At 40.6% G+C, this 15,175-nt stretch overlaps 2 protein-coding genes across 3 annotated transcripts in view; both read left to right on the top strand.

The window, feature by feature from the left end:
- Positions 1–1,478, top strand: part of LOC133463243 (cGMP-dependent protein kinase 1) — a 104,022-nt gene extending 102,544 nt beyond the window's left edge. For both annotated transcript variants that reach the window (XM_061744663.1, XM_061744662.1), the window contains exons 16-18: positions 55–117; positions 196–262; positions 407–1,478. In XM_061744663.1, coding sequence (XP_061600647.1) covers positions 55–117; positions 196–262; positions 407–505 — 229 coding nt within the window. In that variant the 3' untranslated portion in view covers positions 506–1,478. The remainder of the gene's footprint in view (positions 1–54; positions 118–195; positions 263–406) is intronic.
- A 3,282-nt stretch (positions 1,479–4,760) lies between these two features.
- Positions 4,761–7,315, top strand: LOC133463586 (dickkopf-related protein 1-like). Its single transcript, XM_061745181.1, has 4 exons — positions 4,761–5,164; positions 5,344–5,488; positions 5,624–5,761; positions 5,867–7,315. Exons 1-4 carry the CDS (start codon positions 4,967–4,969, stop codon positions 6,130–6,132), a joined length of 747 nt encoding a protein of 248 aa, XP_061601165.1. The 5' UTR covers positions 4,761–4,966; the 3' UTR covers positions 6,133–7,315.
- Positions 7,316–15,175: the final 7,860 nt, after the last annotated feature.

Below are 15,175 nucleotides of genomic sequence, written 5' to 3'. Positions count from 1 at the left end.
AAATTCATTCATCGGGTCTCTATGCTAAATCTTCACGTTGTGTTTCTACTTCAGGGATAACCCTTGTGAAAGATTAGGGAACTTGAAAAATGGAGTCAAAGACATCCAAAAGCACAAGTAAGACACATTTATTAATTCATTTCTCTGTTTGTGTGTGTCATGACAAGCTAATGTTTTTTTTTTGTTACTGTTCAGATGGTTTGAGGGCTTTAATTGGGAGGGCTTGAAGAAGGGGACACTGACGCCTCCTATTATCCCTAATGTAAGTGTTTGATCTTCACAGCCTCTCTCATTACAGTTGCCCTTATTTGCTCTTTTTCTTGGGTCATTCTCACACCCAAAATCCTTTTGATGTTATTGTTGCTCATTCTGTATGTAAGTGATTCATTTGTCTCCTCGTCACCAGGTCACATCAGCAGTTGACACAAGTAACTTCGACAGCTTTCCAGAAGACAACGAGGACCCACCTCCCGACGACAACTCTGGCTGGGACGTTGACTTTTGAAGGCCTCCTTTCCACTTAAAACCAAAAGAAACTATTCTTTTGTTTGCTTTTGATGGGTGGAGGCCGTCTTAGAAGACATGGCGGGTTGTTAAAAACAAACAAAAAACTGCATTTTAAAAGAAATAATGAAAGAGAAGGAATCGAAAAGAAGACGGATGGATGGGAAACCTTCTGGGTCACCGATATGCCTTTATTTCACTGTGGCTCTGGAAAAAGCATTTACAATGGGACTGCTGTAGCACTTCTTCGGTGTCAAGTTTTAAAAGGCAATGAAAGCGCAGGGATACAAACACACACGCAAACACACAACAGAGGCTGATAGCGGAGCCAGATGTTTAATGGATGTATGATTGTTTGTCTACGTTTTTGTTCCGGGATACATCTTTGTGAAAAGGTAGAGGGATGCTCCGAAAAGAGAGGCAAAAACGGCTGACTTTCTTACCTAGACTTGTTTCTCTGCAGTGTTTGCTGAGATATCTCATGGACTTTGAGAGAGAATATGACGCCGCTGCAGTTTTTGCCTGGTCTTCAACTTGCAGCTGCTCTCTGTAGTCTATGATAACGTCCGGAGATCTACACACTATAGTTTGCTGGTATCAAGTGCTCAAGACTAAACTGAATGTCTCTGATGTTTCTCCTTATTTAACATACCTATATGGCTTACAGTATGTATGACACATGCATACCTTTGAATTTATGAGTTATATTGTCACACATGAACACAACTGGGACGACATCCAATACTTAGCACAATTTATTTGAGATGAATCTACCTTGAAAAGCACAAACACTGTGCATTCAGTGAGAAGAGACGTGAATCATTAAGTGCCCTGCTAAAAGTTTGATGAATAAAACACCTGCGCAGATGACATTTCAGCTAGTATCTCCATGAAGCTATATGTTATTATGCACTTAAGACCATAACAGATAAAGTTAGCAGTTATAACGCATCTTAAACTTTAGTAAAAGTCACTCTCCTTTTTTTTTTGGGGGGGGGGGGGGGGGGGGGGGGGGTTAAATGCGCTTTTAAATCACATATAAATGCTTTGTTGCCTACATTCTTCTTTGGTTTGTCTTTAAGTCACTTAAATGACTCTTCCCATTAAGCCAAACAGACATCCTCTGTTTGCTCATGTACAGTTCTGACAACTGTGAAAATGGTTTCTATGTCTTTGGTGCTGTTGATAAATTATGATGAGTGATACTGAGATGGCAGTACTGGTTATTGTTTTTGTATCGTGATTTTTTTTTCTTATATTTTGTGCTTGATTACTTTGTAAAATACTTGACGTCATTCTTTAAAAAGATGATGACTTGCGGGAGTTTGCAAACTTGATTGAAGACTTGTTTTATATCACTTAAGACCATGTTATATTGTGGTGAGTGGCATTTTTTTGTTAAGTTTGTCCTTTACAAATGTACAATTCCCTTATTTTTGGAGCTACAACTGACCACACTTAATATCATGAGACGTACTTGACTATACATCATCTTATGGGAATTTTAAATGACCTCCTAGAGACAGAAAACAAAAGAAACATACATCATCAATCCCAACTCATCCACCTCATCACATTCAAAATCTGACCATAACATTGAATAAATAGACTGCAAGTGCCTTAAATCAATGGCATATAGTTAATATCACATGACCTTTGCAATGCTGCATGGACACATGTACACATCAAATACATCCCCGCTTAGATAGCTGCTCTTCATCCTCTGTTATGTCTAATAAACACATTTATCACCATGAAAAAGAGAATCCTTAGTAATTTGAACTCTGCCAGAAGTGTACATTAATAAAATGTCCTGCTTACGCCTTTAATTTAACTCATGGGAACATTTAATCACAGTAAAATGATTCAAACCTGTCATTCCTGATGTGGCTGCAATGACATGCTTTTCTCTACTTATCATCTGATCTTAAGAACTTACCCACTAATGGCCTGAAATAAACACCAGTGAGCATTAATCATAACTCAGACAGAACATCCATCACCTGTTTTAGCCATGAAATCATTGAGAGAGGGTGAGAATGATTTGCAGTTTTGAACTTAAAACTCATGTTTACCACTGTTGACAATCTTTTACTGTGGGATAGCAGTCATCATAATTCATCATGATTCAAACTCATTTCATTGTTTAGTATGAAAAAAAGAAGCAGATTTTGACTTCAGGAAGTCAAGCTAACTGATTTGGAATCAAGTTGTGCATCTATCAGCCGAGAGCTGGAATGAGTGTAAATCCTGATTCTGTACATATAAGTATTTTATGGTGTTAACTTCAGGTTGTATCTGTCACAAAGCCTTGTGTTTGTCACCACCTACCCAACCACTGGTTCTGAGTTTTCTTGACTGCCTTCTGCAAAGTTACCTGATATTCGCCTTGTGTTGTTTTTTTTTTCAGCTTTAAATTAAATTTGCAAAGTGCCACCTGTAAGATTTTTAAAATTATAGAGTAAAAAAAACAGTACTTTTGAGTCCTGTGTGCCTCTTTCTTATTTCAAATGCAATGAAAGCTTTTGCTGTGGAGTTTGAAGTTTCTTGTTGGTGCCACAGGAGGGAGCTGCTGGTAAGAAAACCCTCCTCAGCCCGGTGTGAACTCTTTTAAGATCACCTGAGATCTAATGATCACTCCCCGGAGTTAAAGTCATCCACTTAGAGGTAAGTGGAGATGATTCAGCTTCTCATGGCCTCCATGTTATTCGCACAACAAATCTGTTTGGTTGGGGGTGAGGGAGGGTGGCTGCAGTCATAACAACAGGGTGACACTTCTGGGAGATCAAAGGGGATCAAAGTGCATCAAAGGAGTTCACCTTTGCCAGCTCTGACATTTAGTAGAGTGGAGATAAATGCTGTACTTCAAAAGATATGCAGCAATTCAGACGCGCAAAGTCGCGGTGCCTCCACGGAGAATCCAGCGTGTTGACGCATGAAGGCTGATACCGACGCAGAGGCTACGCCGTAACCTATGGCGTAGCCTCTGCGTTGGTGTAACGCGGAACCATAAATCAGCCTTCAGTTTGAGGGGCCTCGCACCCAAATCCGACCAGCAGATGACGTCCACGTGCCAACATCTGGCCACGTCTGTTCACATCAGCACCTGCGGGTCTACTGCTCAGCCAAACTCTGAAAAATGTCTTCACAATAAATACAATTCCGGAAAATGGAAATCTGCCAGGAAAATGTTAAATAATGACAGGATTAAGCGATCCAATTGGAATATCTGTGAGCAAATACAGCATCTGTGGACGACTCCCGGGGTGTTGGAGCACCAAAGTGGTCAAAGAGGCGCAGATCAGAGTCTCCTTTAATCTCAAAGTGCCAGTCAGCCCTGAAAGGCCTCTCCGCGGAAGTCTATTAATTCGGTAAACTTTTCACACCCCTTAATGGTCTTCATATCCTACACTATGATGTCCGACCCTGCTGTAATCAAGCGCTCTTTGGAGGATAATTGGCACCTTTGCAATCACGAGGATCAAATGAAGATGTTTATCGACCTAAGTCACTTCAAGCGCAAGTCCTCACGGAGCCAAAGGTCTGCTTAAAATGTCAAAGAAACCTAAAAAAAAAAAAAAAAACAGCCTTCAAAGATTCACCATCATGAAGACAAATTCGTGCAATTTGAAATAAATAAAGTATTTTGAGATTCAAGGCTGTTCTTCACCACTGTGGACAAATACGAGTTCTGATAATTAGGGAATATGAAAATAACAATTGATTTCTGTTTTATATAGAATAGAATAGAATAGAATAGAATAGAATAGAATAGAATAGAATAGAATAGAATAGAATACTTTTATTGTCATTATACATGGGTACAGTGAGATTAAAAGCAGCATCACCTCTCCAGTGCAAACAGATAGAAATAAAAGAAATACAAATAATATAAAAAAGGTTAAGGTGCATTTTGAATAGTGAAATCAAGACCTGAGATCCTATATGAAGGCAATTAAAATGAGAAAAAAGAGAAACGTAAAATAGGTTTCCATATCAAGTAACAGATGAGAGAAAAATAAAGTATATGAGAGGCTTGTGTTTCTAATTTATTCATTTATTTTTACTGACTTGAATACCCATCTCTGACTTAGACATGGGTATTCAGACGGACTTATCGCTGCACAAACAGCGCGGAGACGCGGTCGTGCGCAGGGACGCTCGTTTCCGTACAGTGAGTCTCTGTTGGAAACTCCATCCCTCCCTTTGTTGCGCTCAGCGAGGGGCGGGAAGACAAACAGGTCCGCATGTATAAAGAGATCATCCCAGCTCACAGAGCCTGCAGGAGTCTTCCAAGCATCGTGCCTAAAACTCTCTGGAAACTTTTGGGATTCAGGAATCGAGGCCGTTTGGGACTTTTGTCACGTAGACTGCTCTTTTTTTCTTTGTAAACAAAAAACAGAGGTGGATTTGCTTTTTTCTTGATTGTTCGCAACAGAACCAAAAAAAAAAAAGGACAAGAATGAAGATGCTGATAGCGCGTCACTTTTTGGCCGTTTTTCTCACGCTGTTTGGATACTCTGGGGATGTTTACGCGGGCGCAGTCCTGAAGAACTCCAACTCCATCAAGAACCTACCTGGTGCTGCTGCTGTCAGCCCGAGTCCGCGCACCTCCCCGTCCAGCAGCGCGGGGATCAGAGTGCCGATAGACACCTTGCAGGTAAAGCCTAAGTCATGGTTCTACTGCGTCGGTGTAACGCGGAACCATAAATCAGCCTTAATTCATTCAACTGTGTGAAAGTCACGTCCGTGCGCCACGGTGCCAACTGCTGCGAATGTAAAGTTCATAACTAATATATATTTTATGGCATGCTGATGTTGTTTTTAATCTCACTACAGCAGTCAGCCGTTTGCACGGATGATGAAGAGTGCGGGGGTGATGAGTTCTGCAACGACGCCCGCGGTGTCTGCCTGCCCTGCCGGAAGAGCCGCAAGCGTTGCGCAAGAGACTCCATGTGTTGTGCAGGAAACCGCTGCAGCAATGGTGAGCACAGAAGAAGAAAAAAAATACTGCAAAACTACTTTTATTATCATACTGTTGCTGATTTTATAGATTATAGTGTGTTTCACTTTCTGTGCTGAGGCAAACACTCACCAATACTGTATTGAACCTCCTTAGGTGTGTGTCAGGCAAACGAGGTGTACAGCACAGATGCATCCATCACTTATACTGGATGGCATAAATACAACACCACCATGGAGCATCAGGCCAAGAGGCCTCCAAATGCCAGTGGCTATCAGCCTAACCCCGTCAAAGGTGAGTTACCATGTCCGTGATCGATAATCTTATTTCACAGAATCCTAAACACGTTTGCAGTTATTTCATTTCATGTTTTCTCGTCATTCCTCCGACTATATCCAGGCCAAGAGGGTGATACGTGCTTGAGATCGGCAGACTGCTCCGAGGGTCTCTGCTGTGCCAGACACTTCTGGTCTCGCATCTGTAAGCCCGTGCTGTCAGAGGGCCAGGTGTGCACACGCCATCGCAGGAAAGGCACCCACGGCCTGGAGCTGTTCCAGCGGTGCGACTGCGGCGAGGGCCTGGTCTGCCGGCCAGAGAAAGGAGAGCGAGATCACACTGTCAGCAGGACTGCAGCCCGGAACCTACACACCTGTCAGAGACGCTGACACGACCACATGGATGCACAGAGACAGAAATATGCACTCACACACACACACAAGCAGACACACATCGATAAATCAGTGACAACCACTGACGAATACATCATGGCTTTGCATACACCAAAGATGCTGACAGACACATGCAAAAGACACCCAATACCTAAGACTTTCCTTCCTGCCAGAGTTGCTGACATAAATGCATCACCCGGAAGGATAGACATGAATCCTGGAAAAGTAATACACCCAGAGGGATGCAATAGTGCGACACGAACTGATCCAGTTCCCACCAACAGATGAAGAATCAGAAGTTAGTATTTGGAGAGTTGATTCACGCCGTCAGTAGCGGCAGAGCTGTTTTGTTTCTCTTTTTATGGAACTTCAAGCCACAGTTATTGCAGTAAATTACTGTAGTGTAAATAATATCCTGCAGGTGGCACTTGTTTGTCCTATTAAATCAACACAAGTATTATAAAGACATAGTGCTGCATGTTTGTAAATAATGTTATATATTATTTTATAAGAAATTATATGGATAAATGTGAATATTTGTCTTATTAAATGTCTTGTGATAACCTTATTTCAACTTTCTGTCTATCAATTTCATCTACATTTTTTGCAGAAAACATGTTCTTTGTAGCACAGTATGTGGGGACTATAAATGTAGCAGTTGGGGTGAAAATGATTGAGTCTAAGAATGCAACACAAGTTAGAAATGCTTGTAGTAAAATAATGACTGCTAGCTTCTGAAAAATAAGGGTTATTAGAGAAACTTTGTGGTGGATGGTTTAAAGGCTTGGCCCAGATCTGCTAACCAGCTTCCCAGCCCTCACAATTGTTGAAATATGCACAGAAAACATGCTTGCAACAAAACAAGAGCTGAACCGAAGCCTCAAAAGGTCCACACCCCGCTGAGGGAACAGGAGATGGTCGGCCCGGGTTCTGTCTCAGATACACTAAATTACAGATCGGGAGGGGTCTTATCAAATAGATGCAGACATAATAAATAAAGTTTGTGTGCCCTGATTAGTGTTGAATCTTCGGTGTTAGCTTGTGTTAGTTATAACTTCCATGCTTTTATGTCCAGCAGAGCAGATAGCCAGCCATCCAAGCTGAAGCCTCTAATTACTTCAGCTTACTCAATCTGCAGAAGGATTCATGACATGAGATGTAAAGTAGCACTTTTCTGTGATGCAACCCAGAAATAAAAAAACAAAAAACAAAAAAAAACTTGCCTCTCAGTCTCTGCAATTGCACAGCACAACCCATTTCCTGACATGTTGATCAATGGAATTGATTTAATATGTAGCCTATGAATCCACCTCGGTGCCTGTAATTAGACCTGTTTAGATTAGAAGATGGTGAGGAAATGACTGTACTTTTGGCTTGATTATCTTGTCAGATCAAAAGCAGCAGAAGACACTTTTGATATCTGAGCAAACCAAACGACCTCTTCATTTGTTTAACCCAGACGTAGGTTTGAGGTTTGTGTAAAGAAGATAAAGTAAGGTTTACTATGATTGTCACTGAAGATTATTGATTGAAAATAACCAAGGACCCAAGCCAAATGCTCTTCCGAGGTATATTTTGCTGTAGTTGATGATTATCTATTGAATACTACACATGCCTCAAACCGTCAGAGTGTGCATGTCAATGCATGAGAAATAATGACTAAATAACCAAATAGTATGCAACAAATGCTGCCATCAGCCATTCTTCCTGCATAATGACTACTTACATAAAAGTATCTATCATACTTAAACTGAATATAATTAAAGCCATTAAGGACTTCTTTTTTTACATTATACTTTTAAGAGCATTTTTGCATTGTGGTTCTGCTATTTTTGTTATATTTTACCACTGCTGCGGATAGACACATCTATTTAAACAATTTAATGTCCATTCTTTAGAGTAATTGAGAGTAATGGGAGCACTGTCAGCAGCACAATAATACCACACAGGCTCAGCCAAGTCATGTATGCGGGGGTCCAGGAATCTGTGTTTGTGTTTGTGAGCCTGTCATCATTACACCAGCCACAGACTAACACAGGCCACAGGCATGTGCCCCAACTCAAGGACCGCCATATATTTTTGTGTGTGCGTGGTTTACGCACACAGGTTCAGTATTTTATTTGGACCCCAGTGGAACAAGAGCGATAATTCATGCTCGACAATGCCAAAATGTAGACAATCAAGTCCCCACATAACACTTAATAGTTTTTTACACTTTTACAAACACATGCATACTTTTTCCAGTCTTATAGGAGTTATATTGGGGTCTAAACGGTTTAAAAAGAACAGCATACCAAACCATGAATCAGCATATCCACCGGCACGCGTTTTCATACTGAAAACTCCAGCAAAGATCTGTCTAAACAACACACATGCCACAACTCGTGAAAATGCTTGGAAAACCTCTCACTTTTTGATAAGTTGTGAATCTTGAATGTTTAACTTTCACAATACGAACAAAAAAAACAGACTTTAATATAAAAAGATACATATAATGCAAGTTAACTTTAAATCCTTGGTATTTGTTCATACCATTGTCTTAAAGCATACCATCTCCCCTTAACAGTTTAGGATTTACAATAAACCTTTTATGTGCCGGAGGGCCTGCTGTATCTGGTGTTGCTACTCTCTGCTGCCAAACACCACTGACTGACATCCCAGGGTTAACAAATTCACAAGTCAACCATTAGAGATCAAAAGGGTAAAGAAATGAGGCAGAGTACACAGACACAGTTCGTGTTATTTTGTGAGATGAAAGAGATAGCATATTTCTCGAATGAGCACTCGGAAGAAAACCAAACTATTACATAAACGACATTTCACTGGGAAGTGTCAAACCTTTGCTTCATGGCACTGATCACGTAGTAGAAAAGAAAAACAATGCCCACTATTCATCTTTGTGGGATGAATTTGTCTGTCTGATTGAGCAATAAGGGTAAATCTCCCTGTCCTTGGGAAATAGTAATTAAACAAAGGGCAACTCATCCAGCACAATGTGTTGAGTGTGTGAATGCAGGTGTAGAACAGGAGTGATGTCAACACACCAGAGGAAACAGGGGTTTAACAGAGTAAGGTGATGTGGGTTGCACTGTGATTGGGTTTCATATTACATTCCAGTTAATTCATAGTGATAATTATCCGCACTCACTTCTTGTATATTGTTTGTTTTTTTTTTCTTTCCTACTCCACCTTAATTCTCTTTCTTTGTGTATATTAGAATATGATTCAAAGCCATAAATATTGTTTTCTTAGCGTGATTAAAATCATCATCCCTCGTGTCAGCCGAGTTCTTGATACATGACTTACAGATAAGTAAATAAAGAATTATTGCACTTTGGTAAACAGAGGTGTTCATGGCTGACTGCGCGAGCGGCTGCAAGTCGCCCCAGGTCCTGTTGCTGTGAAACAAACCTAAATCATCACCCCACCACCACCACTGTGCTTGACAGTTGGTATGAGGTGTTTTTGCTGAGAAGCAGCGTTTGGTTTATGCCAAATGCAGCACCGTGCATTATGGTCAAACATCTCCATTTTGGTCTTGCTTGTCCAAAAGACATTATTCCACAAGTCTCGTGGTTTGTTCAGCTGCAACTTTGCAAACTCTTCTTCGTGTTGCCATGTTGCTTTTAGAAAGGACCTTTCAAACAAGACATAATTGTACAGCGAATGTAGTGCCACAAACTAATATTTAACTGCTAACAGAGGCCTGTCGAGTCTGAGATGCAGCACTCAGGTTTAGAAGGATTTCTGAACATTGGATAAGAGGTTGTTCTTTTAATATGACTAACTAAAGGTGGATAGCGTATTTACAGTGAGTCAATCTTATTGTTGAAATCCTTGGGTACGAGCCAAGCTGTTTCTACAAAGAATTTGTGGAGGCTATGTCTAAAGCCGGATTTATGCCCCTGCATAGCAGCTATGCGGGTAGGTTACACACGGCTCTGTGGAGTCTTTCCTCAAATAGACTGTAAAAAGAACAATGGATGAAGCATTAAGTCACATGACCCATTGGTTTTTGAAGAGCAGTTTTGAAGCTTCTTACCTCATACTACACACAGCCATTGCAGAAAGCCGTAGGGAACACGCCCACCCTATGTCAATCAAAGTTAGCCGTGGCTACCACCTCCTTCAACCGATCCCCGCCGAAAGAGCTACAGAGCTGTCGGCAGACGATCACAGCGGAATATTCTGTTTCACATGTTGATTCGATGGCAAAATAAAAAAACTGTTGTGTTTAGCCAACACTGGGTGATTACAAAGTGCGGATTGCTTCGGTAACATAGGGAGCAGGACTATTACAAATAAGGAAATAAAAATAATCACCAGCCATGGCTGAGACCAATGTGAAATTAATCATATTAGAAAAAACACGTATTGCTTCATACAAATTCTCTTGACATGGTACAAAAAGAACAATCAAAAATGACAATTTTATTGCAAGCTAGCTAACTTTTAACTTACCATGATCTAAGCTGAAATATACAGTAATGTTAATCAAAGTAAAAATGCTTTTAACTCTGCTAATGTTTCCTGAAGTTATTTAATTATAAATAGACAACATTAATCACCACTGACATTGTGGGCTACCAAGCATCAGACACAAAGTTATAACTTTAAAGGGGACCTATTATGGCATCTACTACCTATTTTAAACAGGCCTTGAATGTCTTAAAAACAAGCTTTTGATTGTTTTTGCTAAATAAATTAGAAATCCAGCCTCTGAACTATCTCTTCAGCAGCCCTGTCTGTGCTGATTGGCTGCCTTAATGACGCGATACACCGCTACAAAAAATGGCAGGCGGAGTTAGTTGTGGGCGTGGTTTCACGCATCGGAGGCCAACCGATGTAAATCGCTAGCAGAATCTGAACGGCTCGTATAAGCCACATCACACAGGACGGCTCATCCAGGCGGCTGTACAGACACTGCAGAATTTGATTGCTTTCCTCCTTCTCTGAGTTGGCAGGCTGAGGGGAGACCACTTTATATATGTTAAAGCAAGAGAAAACGTGTTTTTCATAATAGGTCCTCTTTAAATCTAGTGTGAGGTAGCGAGCTGCATCTTATCTTCAGATAACTTCAGCTCTAGCGCCAGATAACAAATAATATATCTGAAGTTATGTAGTGTTATAATTTCATATATACTCCTTGCACTAGATGTGAAGTTCAGTAGTAGATCTTATGTTATGCTTTTCCAAATTAAACTAATTAAAACTCAATTTAATCTTACTATGTGGTGCGTGAGCAGAGTTGATCCTGGATGACTGAAAGATGAGGCATCTCACACTTGCACTGGGATCTGCAAAGCCTCGCCTTCAATTTAACCGTAATACCAACTGTAACTATTTTAACATTTGTACATTTCTCTCCTGTCCCATTTGAAAGCTCCTTGGTGGTCCTTTGTGGGACAAAGTTTTCGCATAGATAGTTGCCTAAGGTAAAACTGTAAACAACACCAGAAGACGTTAGCAACAGTAACAAAGGAGGTTTCGTGTTTCGTATGTATATGTATATCGAGGGCCGAAGAACATAACCTCCTATCTGAAAATTTCACTTTTTTGGGAAAACACAAAAAACTGTGTTGTTTTAAGGATACCTATATGGGTGGAAATAACGTACAGACAGGCTGATTAGGTGCAGCCCACCTTGTGATGTCATCTAAAGTGAAAAACACCAGTCAGACAATTTTGCAGATAGGAGGTTATGTTCTTCAGCCCTCGATATATATTAAATATAGTAATAATGCACATATATATGCCTTGCGTTTTTACCGGCATGGTATCAACCATTAATATGTGTGTAGACAAGGTAAGAAAAAAAAAAAAAAAGTAACAACAGTAACAAAGGAGGGGGTGGAACTTACCGATAGGTCAAACATACTGGAGTTCGACCTGAGGCCAGTTGTCTTTGTTTCGATACTGCCAGGACATTCTTCAAATGTAGCTTTTCCCAACAGCAAACAAGGATGGATGGATTCCATCAGAATGATAATAAATAGGCTTGGTATGTGAGGTTAGGTGAGGGATAATCCAACCAGCTGTCAGATGTTTTTGTTTAATTTGTCTGTTGCTCATTTGTTTCACTCAGAGCACTGAAAATTTGGTCTCAATGCCATTCTTAAAAAAAATAATCTATTGGTGACATTACAGAAGTATTTGTCTAGTTCCCTTTTTAAACAGCATATGTCATTGTCTCATATTTCTATATATGTATGAGAAAATGCAACATGATTTCAGAATTGGAGGCTGTGTCCATCCATGTTTGGGCTTTCTTCCATCATATACTGACATTTAAAATAACAGTCTTCCAGGAGCCCTACTCACTTACTTACTATTCGCGGTGTGCTGTAAAGAAAACTCACTGATTTTCCTACCATAATTTTTTCGTCATGTCTTGCCAACTAAGCACTTTAGACACATGTCACCTTGAATACCTCTTCTCATATTTGCATGAGTAAGAGAAGCTGACAGGAAAAATACAAGTGCAAATTACAAGTGTAAAAAGAAACTACAGGAAAATAGAAAAAAAATAATCAAAATAACACTTTCCCCTCAGTCTGCTAACATTTCTGTGTTGATGTGTGAAAATGGCTTTAAACAAACAGTCTCCATCTCCCAAAAAGCGTGGTAAGTTATATTTCAGCCTCTTCAGTAGCCTTAGCTGCTGGCAGCCAACACTATTACAAATCAGTTTTTCAAAAACGACAAAGATCTAAGATATTGTTTCACCAGACAAAATATTAGTGTATATCCCCCAGTGCAGGATGTGTCAGTTGTTTTCCAGGAAATAAACACTGAAATTCGGTTAAGATTAACTATAAAGCAATCTTTGTGATGTTATTGGGCCGTATGCTGTCATACAGGTGACATACAGTATAGTGCACAACATGAATAAAAAAATAATTAGAAATCAAAGTCTTTAATTTGGTTTCATACGTACTTTAGTCAGAGATGAAGGGTTCTGAGACTGGTTTACTCACCAGAGGAGGCTAATGGATGGTTTCTTTGATCCATCCCCACTGTTAGTCTATCTATCATGTGTGATCTCTGATCTACTGTATCTCCTATGAAGTTATATCATTTCTGAGTTGACCATTTACCACATGAATGAGAAATTGCTGCTCTGAATTCAGTTGTAAAAGCCTAAAATCTTTAAATGTGTTGGGCTTTAACCAGGACAAGTAGCTGCATTAAATTATATAAGCTTTGTGCAGGCAGCATGGTGGCTTAGTGGTTAGCATTGGTGCCTTGCAGCAACAAGGTTCCTGGTTCACCTACCAGGCCCAGCAGAAGTCTTTTCTGTGTGGAGTTTGCATGGTCTTCCAGTGCTTGCATGAGTTCCCTACGGCTTTCTCCTACAGTCCAGAAACATGCATGTTGGGTTGATTGATGATTTTAAATTGCCCGTAGGTGTGAAAGCTAGGTTATAGGTTATGGTTATTTGTATATATATGTGATGGGTGAACCCCTGCCTCTTGCCTGTAATGAGCTGGGATAGGCTCCAGCAGACCCCTGTGACCCTGTATAGGATTAAGTGGGTACAGAACATGGATGGATGGGAGCTTTCTACATTACAACATAAAATCCTGGCATTGCAATTCACCACACACCACCTGTATCCTTCACTTGCTTTCACACCTTCTCTCCAGTCCTTAGATATCTATCGCTGCAATAACTTCATCATAAACAAATACTATCATTTTACTATTGTTTTTTAAAAAAAATATCCAAGCATGCGATGTCTGCCCACTCTGCCAGGGAAAGCAGGGGACTGAACAGATGCACAGGAGTGGGGCAGCATTGCATCGGTGGATAAAAATGCCTACTCTTCATTATAGTCGGTCCAAAGCTTGCTGCTGGCAGCTTGAGGCTGAGACTAGGACAAGGTCCAGGGCCAGAGCTGGCTCAGTTCCTAGCTGCTATGTAAAGTCTGCCTCGGCCACAACCACATTGCACAAAGCTGCTTCACACATGTAATTTTCTTATTATTTACAAAGTTTCAAAGAGGTTAAAAAAACTGTTTTGCACAGTGAGATATTTGTTGGAAAACCTCTGCAGACTGAGTTACTATTCAGTAAAGAATAAAGTTGTATTTGGTTATATTACACTGAAAGATGGCAGACTTATGGAGTCACAGTCAATTAGCACAGCTGATTGTGTGGAGAGTAACAAAGAAACCATATACTTTGAGAAACAACTTGCAGCTCTGAGGAGAGACAGTTTAAGCAATGACTGGCAAACCCCAACATATTTCATGCCATCAGTAGGAATTGGTTGTGACTGGCATGCCCAAGGCAGACAGGCTATCGCTTTTATGGGAAGCAGGAAATAGATGTCTCTGAGCTGGTCATACTTTAAAACATCCACAACAGGAGATGGGTGTATATCCCTGAGACATGGGCAAATGTCTCTGTGTTAGAGCATCAAAAGCCCCAGCTGTTGTGTAATGGCAAAGGTTTACACAACAGGGCAGCATGCTATCAGACAAAGACACGTTAATGGCCCCAGTGGTTTACTGATTGTCCCATTAACAGCCATCAGGTCTTAATCAGAGCTTTTTGCCACTCAGTACCTCTTTTCATGCCATCCTGCCCTCCTCCTCCTCAGGCTCTTCTTCTTCAACGGCCAAGCTCTTTAATGTCCCTGCTTGTTTTTCATCCTTTCAAAAACAGTCTTTAACCCCACAGAAGACAAAGGCTGATGCGCAATCTCATTTGTGTTGGGACTTTTCAAAGGTGGAGTCCTTGGTACAAGGATGGAGTGGTGGGGACAGAGGCTTTGATCTCTCTGGGGGGCAAATGGATTGGATTGTCTTGCTCCTGCTGGCGGGGCTAAGCTGGGGACACTGGGAGTCACAGGAGGTCATATCAAAGGTACTTATCTTCAGAAGGCCTTCTCAGCAGCACATTAGTACACTATCTAGATGTTGATTTGTTTACACCAACATCTAAGGAGTCCTAAATGAGCTGACAAAAGGGGTGCCAAGTGAATGCAAATGAGCAAAGTGGTCAAGTTCACTTTGCTCTGTAGATTTGTGTAAAGT

The sequence above is a fragment of the Cololabis saira genome, chromosome 17 (genome assembly GCF_033807715.1).
Source record: "Cololabis saira isolate AMF1-May2022 chromosome 17, fColSai1.1, whole genome shotgun sequence".
NCBI classification, from domain to species: Eukaryota; Metazoa; Chordata; class Actinopteri; order Beloniformes; family Belonidae; genus Cololabis; species Cololabis saira.
This window is presented reverse-complemented; position numbering and strand designations above follow the sequence as displayed.

Bases quoted from the DNA above. Each gene is read 5' to 3' on its own strand.
- LOC133463586 (XM_061745181.1), top strand. From the start codon at position 4,967: ATGAAGATGCTGATAGCGCGTCACTTTTTGGCCGTTTTTCTCACGCTG. The intron at 5,489-5,623 runs GTGAGCACAGAA...GAACCTCCTTAG, and splicing joins AGGAAACCGCTGCAGCAATG to GTGTGTGTCAGGCAAACGAG. The intron at 5,762-5,866 runs GTGAGTTACCAT...GACTATATCCAG, and splicing joins TCAGCCTAACCCCGTCAAAG to GCCAAGAGGGTGATACGTGC.